At 40.5% G+C, this 14,041-nt stretch overlaps 1 protein-coding gene across 3 annotated transcripts; it reads right to left on the reverse strand.

Annotated features, from left to right (window-relative positions):
• Positions 1-2,769: 2,769 nt before the first annotated feature.
• On the reverse strand, positions 2,770-6,343 carry LOC125522826 (GDSL esterase/lipase At5g62930). Of its 3 annotated transcripts, none has more exons than XM_048687861.1 (8): positions 6,124-6,343; positions 5,989-6,049; positions 5,193-5,559; positions 5,027-5,104; positions 4,804-4,941; positions 4,143-4,219; positions 3,666-3,830; positions 2,770-3,196 (listed from the first exon to the last, which is right to left on the reverse strand). In XM_048687861.1, exons 3-8 carry the CDS (start codon positions 5,487-5,489, stop codon positions 3,040-3,042), a joined length of 912 nt encoding a protein of 303 aa, XP_048543818.1. In that variant the 5' UTR covers positions 5,490-5,559; positions 5,989-6,049; positions 6,124-6,343; the 3' UTR covers positions 2,770-3,039. The 3 variants fall into 3 exon arrangements, with proteins under 3 accessions (XP_048543818.1, XP_048543820.1, XP_048543817.1); XM_048687863.1 differs by lacking the exon at positions 5,989-6,049 and having other exon boundaries at positions 5,193-5,314; positions 5,405-5,559; positions 6,124-6,339; XM_048687860.1 differs by lacking the exon at positions 5,989-6,049 and having other exon boundaries at positions 6,124-6,342.
• Positions 6,344-14,041: the final 7,698 nt, after the last annotated feature.

Here is a 14,041-nt window from a genome sequence, read left to right on the forward strand (position 1 = left end):
TCAGTTGCACAAAGTATTGCTAATGGTGAAGTGCATTTGTATTATCTGCATTTTTATTTGAAGGCAATACTTTGTAAAGTTTTTCACTGCCCATGTACATATTTGCAACTTTTTCTAATAAAACCAAAGTTCAGATTATATTTGGGCAGCCAAAACTGAGGTTTATAAAGTACCCTGCCCATGAGGCCAACATGCTCTCCAACGTATTCACATTGACGCAGAGATGGAAGGAGAAGTCAGCGTTGCTGTGCAGCTAGCGTCGGGTGTGGAATGAGATGATATAGAAAATGCGATGTTTTGATTGTATGCAACTTGTTTTCTTATTTTTCACCTAATTTCCAGTCTTCTTTTCTGTTGCAAGATATAGCATTTTCCTTCTCACCACTTCCCGTATGAACATATTTGAAAAGAAGCGGTGCTCTGAGTTGGTGATACGGTATTGTCATTACTGCATAATAAAAAGATACGGTATGTTCTCATTTACTTGTATTTGTTCTTCCATACTAACAGAGTTGTTGTCCATTAGAATTCTCTGTGTTCTGTAATTTAAAGTCCTGCCATGGAGTATGAGGTTTGAGTACCGTAGCTGTTGAACTAAAGTTAATCCAGCTACAAATAATAAAGTTTCGATACGAAGCATGAAAATAGCTAGGTTCCTGTTATGAAATGAAAATGCTCTATGGTTTCCACATTTTCATTTTTATATGTGAATCTTAGGAAGTTTTCATCTTATAGCGTGATGTACATCCATGTTATGCATCTGCATTATCTCTCACTGAACTGGTACCTCCACAATGACACCATAGTACAAGTTACTTACTTACGAACAACCATGTCATGGGTTCATCTCCCATGTCGATTTGCTTTCCTTGATGGTTGCATGTTAGAACTCAATGTTGCAAAAGAGGTTTTTCCCTAACAAAATATATATATTACTTATGTGGAAAAACACCTTGCTGTATAGAGAAAGTGGAGAAGTGATAACTACCCTTGGTGCTTTGTCTCAACCTGGCCAATGCATGCAAATGGTTGATTTTCTCTTGCAATAACATTGTAAAATATATTATTTCTATTTTTCTTGTATATAAGGATCGAGCATGGAGGTTTCATTTCTACATACGAGTGTTTATGACATTCCAACTTTTGACATCACTATATTTTTTATAAGCCCAACACCTGATTAAGATCTTCTTTTGACAGTTTTTGACATCACCAACTTTTGACATGTTTTATAACCAACTTTTGATATCACTGTATATTATTTTACCATTGTATAGCTTGTGCACATTCGAATCGGCACATCTTGAACACGGGTAAATATGAACCCTCTTTTCAAAAATGTACTTTAAACACATTTTGTGATGTCAAAAAATTAAAACAAAATTGTGTGCATACATGTTCGCAAAAATATGTCCATAGGACAAAGTTTATAAAAAAGTCTTTTATTTTGTCCCAGCAAAAAAGACAAATTTTAGTACTTCTAAATAGCGTTTCGTGACACAATATTTTGTTGCACAGGTCACAAAAAATTGTCTTCCCGTGAAACTTTCTCAACACACGTAGAATATGGAGATGTCCACACGCACCTTTTTTCTGAATATTTTGACATTTCAAAATGTGTTTTTCAAAGTGGGTTCATATGTATCCGGATTCATCCATACACTTCCCATGCATATTCGTTCATATTTCGGTATATCCTTCGCAACATTGCAAAATCTATCTAAAAATATGATTTAAGAAGATGCGTCTAGGTATGATCTAATTAACAACTGTGTTTATTTAAATAATTGTTTCATGACTAAGATGTACAAGGAAGTTTACTTTTACGCACGACATTCGTGCGTTGTATGTGCACGCTTACTAGTTGATCTAAGAAACTGAAACATACACGTAGTTACACAAAGGAAAAAAAAAGATCCATGTAATAAATATTTTGTATTACTACACAACTATTAGCAAACGAAAAACTCGTATTACACGGCCTAAGATTACGAACAATGAAGCAATGGACAACAAATAATTACTAGCGACACGTGTTTTGTGACCAAAGTTTCCAACAGATTTCAGCGACCTCAGCCTCATTCGTCGACGGCAGCATGCAGATGCTGTCGAGCTCATGAAAAACCAACCATCAAAAAGCAAATCACAGATGAACAAGGATATACAAAATCTAACCAGAGGAGAGCCAGCCGCCAGATATCCCCGAAAGGGATGGGTATTTTCTGCCCTTTTTATCTGGAAAAATACTTCTTCACCAACTCTTCGGCAAATTTTTTTTAAAAAAAATTAGCGAAAACCTTGGAAAAAGATACTCTCTCCGATCCATATTAAAAGCCTTTGACAAAATGGACCGAGCCTCAGCAGCGAGCATCTCTGGAGAGGAGAATGAGATGCGTCTCGAAGAACCATGAGATGATAGCTACCAAGTGCAGCTAAAAGGCACAGCAGCTGTACCCTGAGAGAGAGATGCCATCTGGGTCCTGGTGTAGAGTTAGAACAAGGGTCTAAAACAGATTCCTCTAGCAAATTCTCAAAACAAAAAAAAAATCCTTCAACAAGGCACATATTCCAGTGTGACTAGCAAGCCACAAAGAAAAAGTAAACAAACAATCATGTTCCCGCAATCAAAGATGACAAAAAGGTCTAAAGCAAATACGCTTCAGGTTCTCTTCTGTTCTTCACAAGAAAAGAAATGCACCAAAACTATTTCAAAAGAAATGCACCAAACAAATGCAATTTCCAGTGCAGGTACTCTATGTCGCCGCACTATGAAACATTAGCCACTGCGTTCCTTGTATTGTAAATTGTACTGTAGTAGTGATAATCTGAGCAGCAATCCACGTAAAGATCATGCCATCTACTTACAATTTTTTTATGGAAAATGGAGCACACCCAACTATTTCAACGGGGTGAAAAATGGATGTGAAATTTCACAGTTCGGAAGTTTCACACCAAAAGAATAAAAATTTAAAACACAAGGGAAAGTAAAACATCCAGCAAGCGGTTCAGAACTTGGACATCACGCTGCCTGAAACCGCTTCACTGGAAGGCCCTTTCCGGGTGAACCCCATCGATTTTGGAATGATGGGGGAAGTCATGTGGCATGTCTTCAGGTTTCAGACCAGCGCCTCTCAAGGTCTGGACGACCTCCTTGTGGACCAGAGCGTTTCCTTCCGGCGTCAGATGCAGTCCATCACTACGAGATGATATAAACAGTTATTTAATTGATCGATCAGAACGAAAGCATGCAGTAATGGATGCTTCTTAACAAGCTTCTGTTCATATGCACAGGTTGCAAACAGCCACTTCTGAGGTGGTCTCGAACGACTAGGCTGATTCGACAACTTTCTTGGAAAAAGTTATTGTTGAAGCTTGCCTGGTTTCCCAAGTATCAAAAAAAGATGATTAATGCACCCATGTTATGTTTAATTCCATCGTAAACGCACGATATACCAAAGCGGATGACGTTGTCTAAAATTTTGAAGTTGTCAGTATTGTAACAAAAATAGCCTTATCTTGCCTTGGTGAGAAAAAAATGCTACTGATTAAACTCAATATTATTCTAAAATAGAGAACCTAAATAAAAATAACTTAATTTTTTATACCATATCATTCGTTCTATAAAAATTGGTAACAGGGAAAATCGAAATTTGGACAGGCATTACCTTAAGTAAAGTTTCTGCCAACCTTCAGTGGTTTGCATCTTTGACCAAAGATCAACACACTGTACATCCATTTCTTTGGCTAGTTCTATGCACTGACCTGCATAGACACCAGCCATTTCATTTGTCCTTTCTGGGAGCCTCCTCGCATCTTCTCCGTACAGTGATCTTGAGCAGAAAATGTAATGAATCAACAACAAATAGATTACATGTTATCTGTTCAGTAAAGCTTGTGGAGAGTGAAGCATGTCTGTCATTGCACATTATATGAATGACCAATAACAAGTGAATTATACTATTCCCTAACTCCATTGTTCCCACAAAAAAGGACTCCAGTATTTAGTAGCGCCAAAATACGGACAATAAAGAGATTAGGGCTGCGTTTCGTGTTCTTCACTCTCATTATTTATTTCTGCACCAACCAGTCACTAAAGTTTTTAGATGAAAGATGAATAGTTCAGGAAGAGAAGTGATGCCAACCGTGCATATCTTTCTCTTCCATCCTCATCAATAGGAGGTGGGGTGATAAGCAAAATCACCATGGACTTGGAACAATCCTGTTATTGAGATGGAATGTCAGGTTATATATAATGTGAGTTGATACTATTGGCCCAAAAAAATACTACTGAAAAACATAGCACTGCAATTGTAAATTTAGCTTAGTATGACTACTTTAACTAGGACATACATAGATCATTTTTTTAACAATGCAACACATTTAACTATATGACAGACCGAGAGACCCCGAAGTCGATGCTGCTGTAATATATCAGCAGTGATGTTTTCTATTCCTACATTACTAATTACTAGGTAAAGACACTTCGAGAAACAAACAAGTTAAAATGACCTGGTGTCATTAACTCTGCAATGCAGGTTGTATAACTTTGTATGACAGATAGCAAGCATGATGTGAATACTGCCTCTTAATCTCCCTAGACCTATTCATAAAAATCGGTACTCTGGCAACCTGTGATTCTAAGCAAATCAATCCACAGCTTCTAAGATATATACCTCTAGGCAGGCAGAGTTACAGCTAGTCTGAAACTGCTTCAAGTAAGAGTTCTGAAAGAAAATATAAGCTTTCCCCTTTTATACACTTCAAACTAGTTATGAACATTACTAATTTTTTATTCAAATTTACCTTCAGATGATTAACAATCGTTTTGAGATTCTGTTTATACTCCTCAACCGGAACATGCTGCCGCTGACTTGTTCGTCCTGGAAGCGCCGCATCATTAGCGCCAAAGAATATAGTCGTCGCAACGGGTGGCAAGCCAACCTGCATAGGGAGTATTCATTCCCACAGATCAGTGTGATGATCCCATAATTTAACACCTGAGCAGCTGGATGCAAGCCGTTGGTACCAGGGGGAAAATGCGCTGGATCAGGAACAGAGCCCATCTTGAGTTGTATCCACCATAGCCTCTGACAACAACATCGGCCTGGAACACCAGGAAAAAATCACTGGATACCGGCACGGACACACCAGGAAACGCAAGGGATTTGAGATTCGATGGGGTCTGGTTCAACCTTGCGGGAGTAGGTGTCGGCGAGGGCCGCTCCCCAACCGCCAGGGCGGAAGGACTGCTCGGTGATGGAGTCGCCGAAGAGCACCAGACGTGGCCGCAGCATGTCTTGGGATCCCGCTCCCCCTGCCAAAGCCAAAAGTGGGAGAGCTATGTGAGAGGGACTGGAGTTGGCGGGAGTGTGCGGGGTGAGGGTGGGAGAGGAATGCAGCAAACCAGCTGAAGCGTCGGTGAGGCAGATGGGAGGGTGGCCGGCAGATGGAGCCGCCGTTGTTGACGGGCAGGATCCGGGCATCGCCATCGAGGCTGAGCACCTACTTGCAGGCAGGAGTATCGAGAGGCCCCTATAATTTTATCTTTCCCCTCCTAACCTGCAAGAGGAAAAATGGCAGCTATAGTTAGAGCAGAGCAGGTGTCGTAATCACCATACAGTTTCAAAGGAGTGAGCACACAGACACAAGTTCATTCGACACAAGAGCGCCTAAATGGGGGCATACAAAGAACCGATGTGCCGGCTGACCAATTAAAGGAGATGTGTATGTAGATATAACCACACAACACAAGTTGCATCAAAGAAGAAAGGAATCACAAACATGCTTGCGATCCTACCAACCTACATACTAGACGGACGTTTGATGCAAGCAAAAGCTGAAATCGTTTTGGAGTTGCAGGTAGCAGTCGACAATATTGAATCCTGATTCATAGCTAGCAGCTAGAAGGAGAATCTTGGTCTAGTCCATTGCTGAAGGAAGGAAGGAAGGCATGGGAGAGCAAAGGAATCGAGACGCCGCTCCCCTCACCAGCTCAATGAAGAAGATCTGGGGCTCCTACTGTCGATCTAGAAGCATCTGACGTTGACGCCTAGATCCATACACGCAGAGCAAACTAGATCAGGGGATTGGAGGGTGAGGGGAAAAGAGTGGATCGGATCGAACCTGCTCTGATCAGGTCATCAGTGATTCAGTGGTCGGCCTCGCTGCGCGGGGTGGCGGAGGTCGGTGGGCCTCAGGGGGGCGTAGAGGGAGCGCCGCCGCGTTTGATTCCGCCGGCGGCGGGCCGCCTCGCTCCTGTCCTCCACGGGATGTGCGCTGAAGCTCTGCTGCTAACACAAGGCCAACCTAGCCTTTCATCTCTGCCTGCAAAGCAGATCCAACGCCCATGATTTTACAAAAGCCAAAACAGTACTACTAGAATAAACTATAGAGTATATGTTTAAAAGCCAACTGCCAATTATCGTTGAAACATTATTGGAGCAAATATTAGCATACTTTTGAAGAACACACAAGAAACAAGAGTGGGTGCATGACCGTGTTTTTCTTAATCCGCTTCAAGAAATTGTATGTCAAATTGTTGATTATTCTGAGGACGGCTCCCTGAAGACATAGTGCAAACAATCAAACCGGCAAGGCTGTCGGTTCAGTTTTTTTATCGGTCAGACCGTTGGTTCATCAGTTCCATTGTCAGCAATAAATACACCAATCAATAGATTAAAAAATGTGTAATGGCATGACAGAGTAACCAATAACTACATGTTAATATCTAATTCATATACATTATAAAGAAAATGTGTTGTTACTGCCGCGTAGAGCTGGAGCGACGAGGGAGAGACGGGGTCGCCGCGCCACGGCGCAGAGCAAGGGTGGCAGGGGGCGGCGGCGCCCGATGGCTTTGTCTTTGTGGACAAAATCGAGAGTGAAAGCTCCCGGTTCACCAAAATCATACCAAAAGATGGTGTGTGTTTTAACTTTACCGACTCTACCCTCAACTTATATGCACAAAACAAGTCGACCGAGGGGATTTTCTGACATCAACATCGAACTGTCCAGTTTTATGTGAACCGCCCAGTTCACTAGTTTTTCCAAATACCGGCTGATTTGACCGGGCTTTTCCAGTTTGATTGCTCCAACAGTCCACCAAGCTTAAAAAACAGCTTTGGATCATCGGTTCTGGTTTTTTCCGATCAGAACATCGGCCCGGTCAGGTTTTTTAAACTACGCATGAAGATGGAATAAGGTTCTCCCCGCCTAGCCCTCGTTTCAATGATGCGTCTAGCACTGTCGGGGGGCGTGTAGAGATGTGTCTCCGGTGGATCTATCTTTTGTGGATCTAAGGATTTGTTCGTTGTTCACCTATGTTCGTGTGTTTTCGGGTTGGATCCTTTCGATCTACTACTCTTCATCGACGACGGTTGTTGTTCTGGTGCGCTGGTCCTATGAGGTCTTAGCACGACGACTTCCCGACTATCTACTACAACAAGTTTTGTTCGGGTTCAACGAGGGAGGGGCGATGACGGTAAGTGCCTTCGGCTCGCTTCAGTTCTTGTAGCCATCTCTACATGCTCAATGAATCTTGATGCAATTTTTATTATTTCTGATGTTTGTTATATTGTCATGATTAGAGATGAATAGACAGGAAGTTAAATTTGTTCGTCATTCTTTGACAAAATTAGGTTTGTGCTATTTCTTTGAGTGTAATTTACTTGTGAATTGGCTATGCTGGGTCGTTCATGATTGCAGCACGTACGTATGCTATAGGTTATGGCCAAGTGCAAGCAATCTCAAGTAGTCACTCACTACATATAGTACCTGTATCAGTATGAACCAAATGTAGGAGCGATACACAATAATTGTCTACTAAAGTCACTCCCATAGTCCCATACTCACAAAAGTACTACTAACCGACATGAAATCAGTGCAGGAAGGTAGATACCCTCATCGACCATGTTGCACCATGCTTCGCACATATATAATGCTAAACCTTCGCTGCAAGCTTGACGATCTACCAGTTGATACAACTTATATTGCTGCTATCAAGAAGCAGCCTATCTAGGGGATGCATGCTCAAAGAAGAAAATTAGACAGCAGTTGTGTGATGCGTTCGGGAATGGGAGACTTCGGGAAAGAAAGTGGTACTATCATGCGGGGTTACCTACGTCTGATAGTCCAATTTGGCTCGGTTGTTAATTGAGGGATCCCTTGCCCTGGCATGCCGAGACACACAACTAAGTTGCAGATGGACCCATCATGTCCTCAAGACCACAATGAAGGAACCATTTGCTGACTTACTTGGTGTGTGGTTAGACATGCGTCTACAACCGTAAAGGCCAACATCAAGACCGTCTCACGTACCATCTACCCAAGCAACTACCATTTGCACCTTCTTCCAAGTTGTTCATCAATGACTTGGAGTGGGTTATTGGAGCCTAACCGCATGCTCTTGACTTCCGTCATGCTTTCAACCATACTAGCAAACAGTCCGACATTCATGCCTTCAACAGTGATCTTTGGTGCAGCTTGATGTGGAATGCTCTAGCATAACTTGTAGTGTAGAGAAGGGTGCGGAAGCGTGGCAGGTGTGGAGTTGATTCATTTTGGGTTCACATTCAAGTGCGCAGTTGCCCTAGGAGCTTACAAGCATGGATCGTCTAGGCGAACATACGTCCACATGGAAAAATCAAAATTGGTTAATTAGGACATTCAATTGTGGCATTTAACTACGAATTAATGCTTTTCAGGACAATTAAAATGTCTTGTCCTTTTTGGTCACTACCTCTGCTAATACAAGGCCAACCTAGCCTTTCATCTCTGCCCTGCAAAGCAGATCCAACGGCCATAGTTTTACCAAAGCCAAAACAGTACAAGAACAAACTATAGAGTACTCCCTTTGTTCGCAAATATAAAATGTTTTGGATATTTCAATATGAACTACATATAGACTGAAATGAGTGAACAAACACGCTAAAATGTGTCTGTATATCCTTAAACCAAAAAAGAGTCAGAACATCTTATAATAGTGAACCAAAGGAGTATTATATAGAAGAAAAAACTAAAAGAATGCACACACCATTTTTGAACAAAAAGAAAAAACTAAGGAGATCACATGCAACATTTAAGGGCCAGTTCTTTTGAGGCTTACAGAAGCTTAATGCCTCGCCCACAAGGTGTTCGGGCTATTGCCTACAAGCTATGATTTGTCTTACAATCAAATTTACATTGAGATTTGACTTTCTGCACATCAAATTGAGATGTCAAATTGATTGATCCATTTTCTGTATCCTATTGCTGAGTATTTGTGAATAAGGGTTTTTATCTACCAGACAGTAAATTCTTATGATATTTGTACATGTAAGTATTGTATGTGAACATTTCTGTTGCTGGTATTGAAATGTGAGATAAAGAAACATTGTTCTATTTAATGATTTTGTGATATTGGTGTCTAACACTTTGTGTGATATTCGTATGCAAGACAATGATGCTCATAATTGAGATATCATAGCAATCACTTTTATGTTCATATGTGCGACAAAACACTATAAAATAACTTCATATCATTAAATCAGAACGGAATTGAAGTCCAAAGGTATTATAGACTATTCACCAGACATATGAGAAAATAAGCTAAATGAAATAACCTAAAAAGAACTGGATGGCTTATTCTCATGGGATTATTTCCACGACCACTTCTACACACATGTCTTCTGATGTTGAGGAAAAAGTGTGTTCCCTGGTAGTGATTGAGGATTCTCATGGCATCAATCAACATACATGTCTTGTAGATGTTGCTATGGAGGTTAGGAAGTGTCATCATCATTTGTAGTGTTTATTGGGACATTGTTTATACTCTTGCCATTATCTCTTGTTGTACCTGAGCCCCGAGAATGAACAATAATTCCCTTCTCGTAAACTAAGAAAGGTTTAGGTATATGTCTAAAAACCAACTGATGTTTATCATTGTAACATTATTGAGGCAAATATTAGCATACTTTTGAAGAGTAGTCACGAAATAAGGGTAAGTATACATATCGTCGTGTTTGCTTTTCTAAACCACTTCCAGAATTGTATGTTAATTGCTCATCACATTTCTAATGAATGTATTACGTATTTAGTTTGCGTGTGTCTTAGCCATGTTGTATTGTTCATGATTTCAGCATATACATAGGCTATAAATTATGGACGAGTGAAAGTAATCTCGAGATCGAATCACTAACTACATATTGTACCTATCTGAACCAAATGTACGAGAGATAGACAATAATACTCTACTAAAATTCATAATTTGCCTTCCAGTCAATTAATACGCGTTAAAAGCCACCCCCATGCTAAAAAATGTACTGCCTACCGAACAAAATCAGTGCAAAATGGTACCCGTCCCCAACAACCATGTTGCACCATGCTAATATCAATATGTTGTCCGCATATATAAAGCTAAATCTCCCCTATGGAAGCAAGCTTGAAGACCTACTAGTAGACACAAACTTCTACTGCTGATATTAAATAGCTCACAAGAGAGGAAAGCAGAATAAGAAGCAACCCTAGGGGATGCATGCCCGAAGAAGGAAATTAGATAATGATCGTGTGATGTGTTCGGGAATGGGAGACTTTGGAAAAGGAAGTGGTACTAGTTTGTGGAGCTACCAATGTTTAATACTGTCAGGTGGCTTAGTTGTTAATTGAGGGATCCCTTGCCCTCTCGTTTCTAGTCACGCAACTCAGCTGTAGGTGGACACATCATGTCCTGTAGACCACAATACGTGAACCATTTGTTTAATTGCTTGGTGCGCAGTCAGACATGCACCTACAACCCTGAAGGCCAACATAAACTCCTCCTCCCGTACCTTGTGCCCAAGCAACTGCCATTTGCACCCCCTTTCAAGTTTCGCGACCGGGTGTGGATCTGATTCGTTTTGGGTTGACGTTCACGTTCTACTGCTCTTCTACATTGAGGAGAAGAACAGGACACACCATCGCGCTAGCAGACGGGATGCCAGAGCTCAGCAAGAGTCTCCCCGCAAATCACATGTCAACCCTGATGCAAAAGCTAATCAGAGCGGGGTCGGCCGTCAGATCCCCGGAAAAGGCAGCGTTTCGGAAATATTTTATTTCTGAAAGAAAATCATTCATTCCGTAAAAATGGTAATTGAGAAAATTAAAATATGCACAGGCGTTTACATGTGCTTAGTCAGTTAATAGGAAGGTACAAGTTCAAAGATCCAAATATTACTTGTGTAAGGTTGTGTATATTGACCGTCTAAGCTTTCCTAAACCGCTCCAAGAAATTGCTTGTTAATTGCTCTTCATATTTCGGATGAAAGTATATATATGTTTGTACTATTTTGTTATAATTAATTTACTTGTGTCTAGCCATACTGAGTCATTCACGATTTCAGCATGTACATAGGCTATAAGTTGTGGCCAAGTGAAAGCAATCTCGAGAATAAATCACTAACTACATATTGTACATGTTTGAACCAAATGCAGGGGAGATACAGAATAATTCTCTACTAAAATTCATGACTTTCCTTCCAGTCAATTAATACACGTTAAAAGTTAATGTACTACGGAATCGGTATGGAATAGTACTCATCCCCAACAACTATGTTGCAACATGCTAGTAATATCAATAATGTTGTGTGCATATATAATGCTGAGTGTCTCCTATGGCAGCAAGCTTAACAACCTACTAGTCGACACAAACTTCTATTGTTGTTATTAAATAGCTCACAAGCGAGGAAAGCAAAATAAGAAGCAGTCCTAGGGGATGCATGGCCGGAGAAGAAAATTTATTAGATAACGATCGTGTGATGTGTTCGGGAATGGGAGACTTCAGAAAAGAATGTGGTACTAGCTGTGAAGCTACCAACGTTTCATAAGATGGCTCAGTTGTTAACTGGGGGATCCCTTGCCCTCTAATGCTGAGAGACGCGCTACTCAGTTGCAGCGGACAGATCATGTCCTCTAGACCACAATACATGGACCATTTGTTTACTTACTTGGTGTGCGGTCAAACATGCACCTGCAATCCTAGGCCAATATAAACACCGCCTTGTGTACCTTGTGCCTAAGCAACTGCCATTTGCGCCTCCTTTCAAGTTTCTTTTGATTTGTCGTGGGTCATTGCAATTTGACTGCATGTTCCAGACTTCCGCCATGTGTTCAACCATACCTAACACTTTGGCATTCGTGCCTTCGTCAATAATATCTTGTATAGCTCGATGTGGAATGCTCTAGCACATATTGAGGAGAAGAGCAGGATGCGGAAGCACGACAGGGTGTGGATTTGATTCGTTTTGTGTTCACGTTCACGTTCTATTGCTCTTCTACATTAAGGAGAAGAGCAGGATGCCATCGGCACTAGCAGACGAGATGACAGATCTCGGCAAGAATCTCCCTGCAAATCACAGTTCGACACTGATGCCAAAGCCAATCAGGGCGGAGTCAGCCATCAGATCTCCTGGAAAAGTTAGCATTTGTACCTGACAACCCCACCCCCACCCCCCAACATCAGCTGAGGTCGAAAGAGAAAAGAAGCCTCTTGATGAACCATGAGTCTAAAACGAATGATCCTTAAAAAAAGAATTGCTAGGAACATATTCCGATATGCTGCAACAAGCACAGGGTGAAAGCGAACGCATCATAAACCTTCACAGTTCCCAAGTATGTGAAAGATGATTAACACACCCATGTTATCTATCATGAACGCACAGTAATACACCAACCTAAGAAGCAGCAAGTTTAGTGCTACAAAGATATATCAAGGCGAATGTCGCAGCCTGAACTTTTTGAGCTAGTTTTGTTACAAAAATAGCCTAATCTTGGTTCGGTGAAAAAATGAATCGAACTGATCAATATCATTCTAAAATAGAGAGCCTGAATAAAAATAATTCTATTTCTGAAACCAAATCATTCATTCTGTAAAGGGTGGTAACAAAGAAAATTAAAATATGCACAAGTGTTTACATATGCTTGGTCAATTAATAGGAAGGTATAAGTTCAAAGATACAATTACAAATATTTTTAAAATCCAACTTGATTGATACTCCCTCCGTCCGGAAAAGCTTGTCCCAAGCTGGTCTCTCAAATGGATGTGTCTAGCACTAACTTGATGCTAGATACATTCATTTAAGGGACAAGCTTTTTCGAACGGAGGGAGTACCATTTAGAGAAAACGTAAATAAAATTCTCATTTTCAAAAGGTAAAATAAACCTGAGAAAGCATTACCTTAAGTAACATTTCTGCCAACCGTCGGTCGCTTGCATTTTTGACCAAATATCAACACAGTGTACATCCAGTTCTTTGGCTAGTTCTATGCATTGACCTGCATAGACATTCCATTTCATTTGTTCTTTCCGTAGCCTCCATGCATATTTTCCATAGTGAGAAAATACAAAAAATCAACAGCCAAAAAATTACATGCAATGTGTTCACGAAAGCTTGTGGAAGATGAAACATGTTAGTAACTTCACATAAAATGAATGACAAATAACAAATTAATTATAATGTTCCGTAACTGCATTGTTCCCCAATAAAGTGATTAAAGCTGCTTTTGGCATTGCAGTGGATTTATCATAATCCCGTTTGCCCCACCTGCTGCTTCCTTCTATTTTTCAGCAGCACATTATAAAATAAGCGCATCACAACATAGTTCAGCAACCGCAACTGAGCCTAAGTAGAATTGACAGGAAAGGTATTGGCTTTCTTCGCTCTGATTTATTTATTTCTGTGCCAGTCAGTTACTAAAGTTTCTAAAGCAAACATGAATAGTTCAAGAGGAGAAGTGATGCCAACCGTGTGTACCTCTCTCTTTCATCTTCATGAATAGGAGGTGGAGTGATAAGCAAAATTACCAAGGACTTGGAACAATCCTGTGTTGAGATGAAATGACTGATTACAAATAATTTGAAGGACTGACACTTCATATTGAGCCTAAAAAATACTACTGAAAAATATAGCACTGCCATTGTAAATTTATCTCAGTGTGCTTACATTAACTAACACATAACTTAGATCGATTTTTTAACAATGCAACACGTACATTTAACTACATGACATTGACAGACCACGAGACCCTGAAGT

This window comes from Triticum urartu, chromosome 7 (genome assembly GCF_003073215.2).
Source record: "Triticum urartu cultivar G1812 chromosome 7, Tu2.1, whole genome shotgun sequence".
NCBI lineage: Eukaryota > Viridiplantae > Streptophyta > Magnoliopsida > Poales > Poaceae > Triticum > Triticum urartu.

Bases quoted from the DNA above. Each gene is read 5' to 3' on its own strand.
- LOC125522826 (XM_048687861.1), bottom strand. From the start codon at position 5,489: ATGGCGATGCCCGGATCCTGCCCGTCAACAACGGCGGCTCCATCTGCC. The intron at 4,942-5,026 runs GTACCAACGGCT...CTCCCTATGCAG, and splicing joins TCCAGCGCATTTTCCCCCTG to GTTGGCTTGCCACCCGTTGC. The intron at 4,220-4,803 runs GTAAATTTGAAT...TCTCAATAACAG, and splicing joins CGATTGTTAATCATCTGAAG to GATTGTTCCAAGTCCATGGT.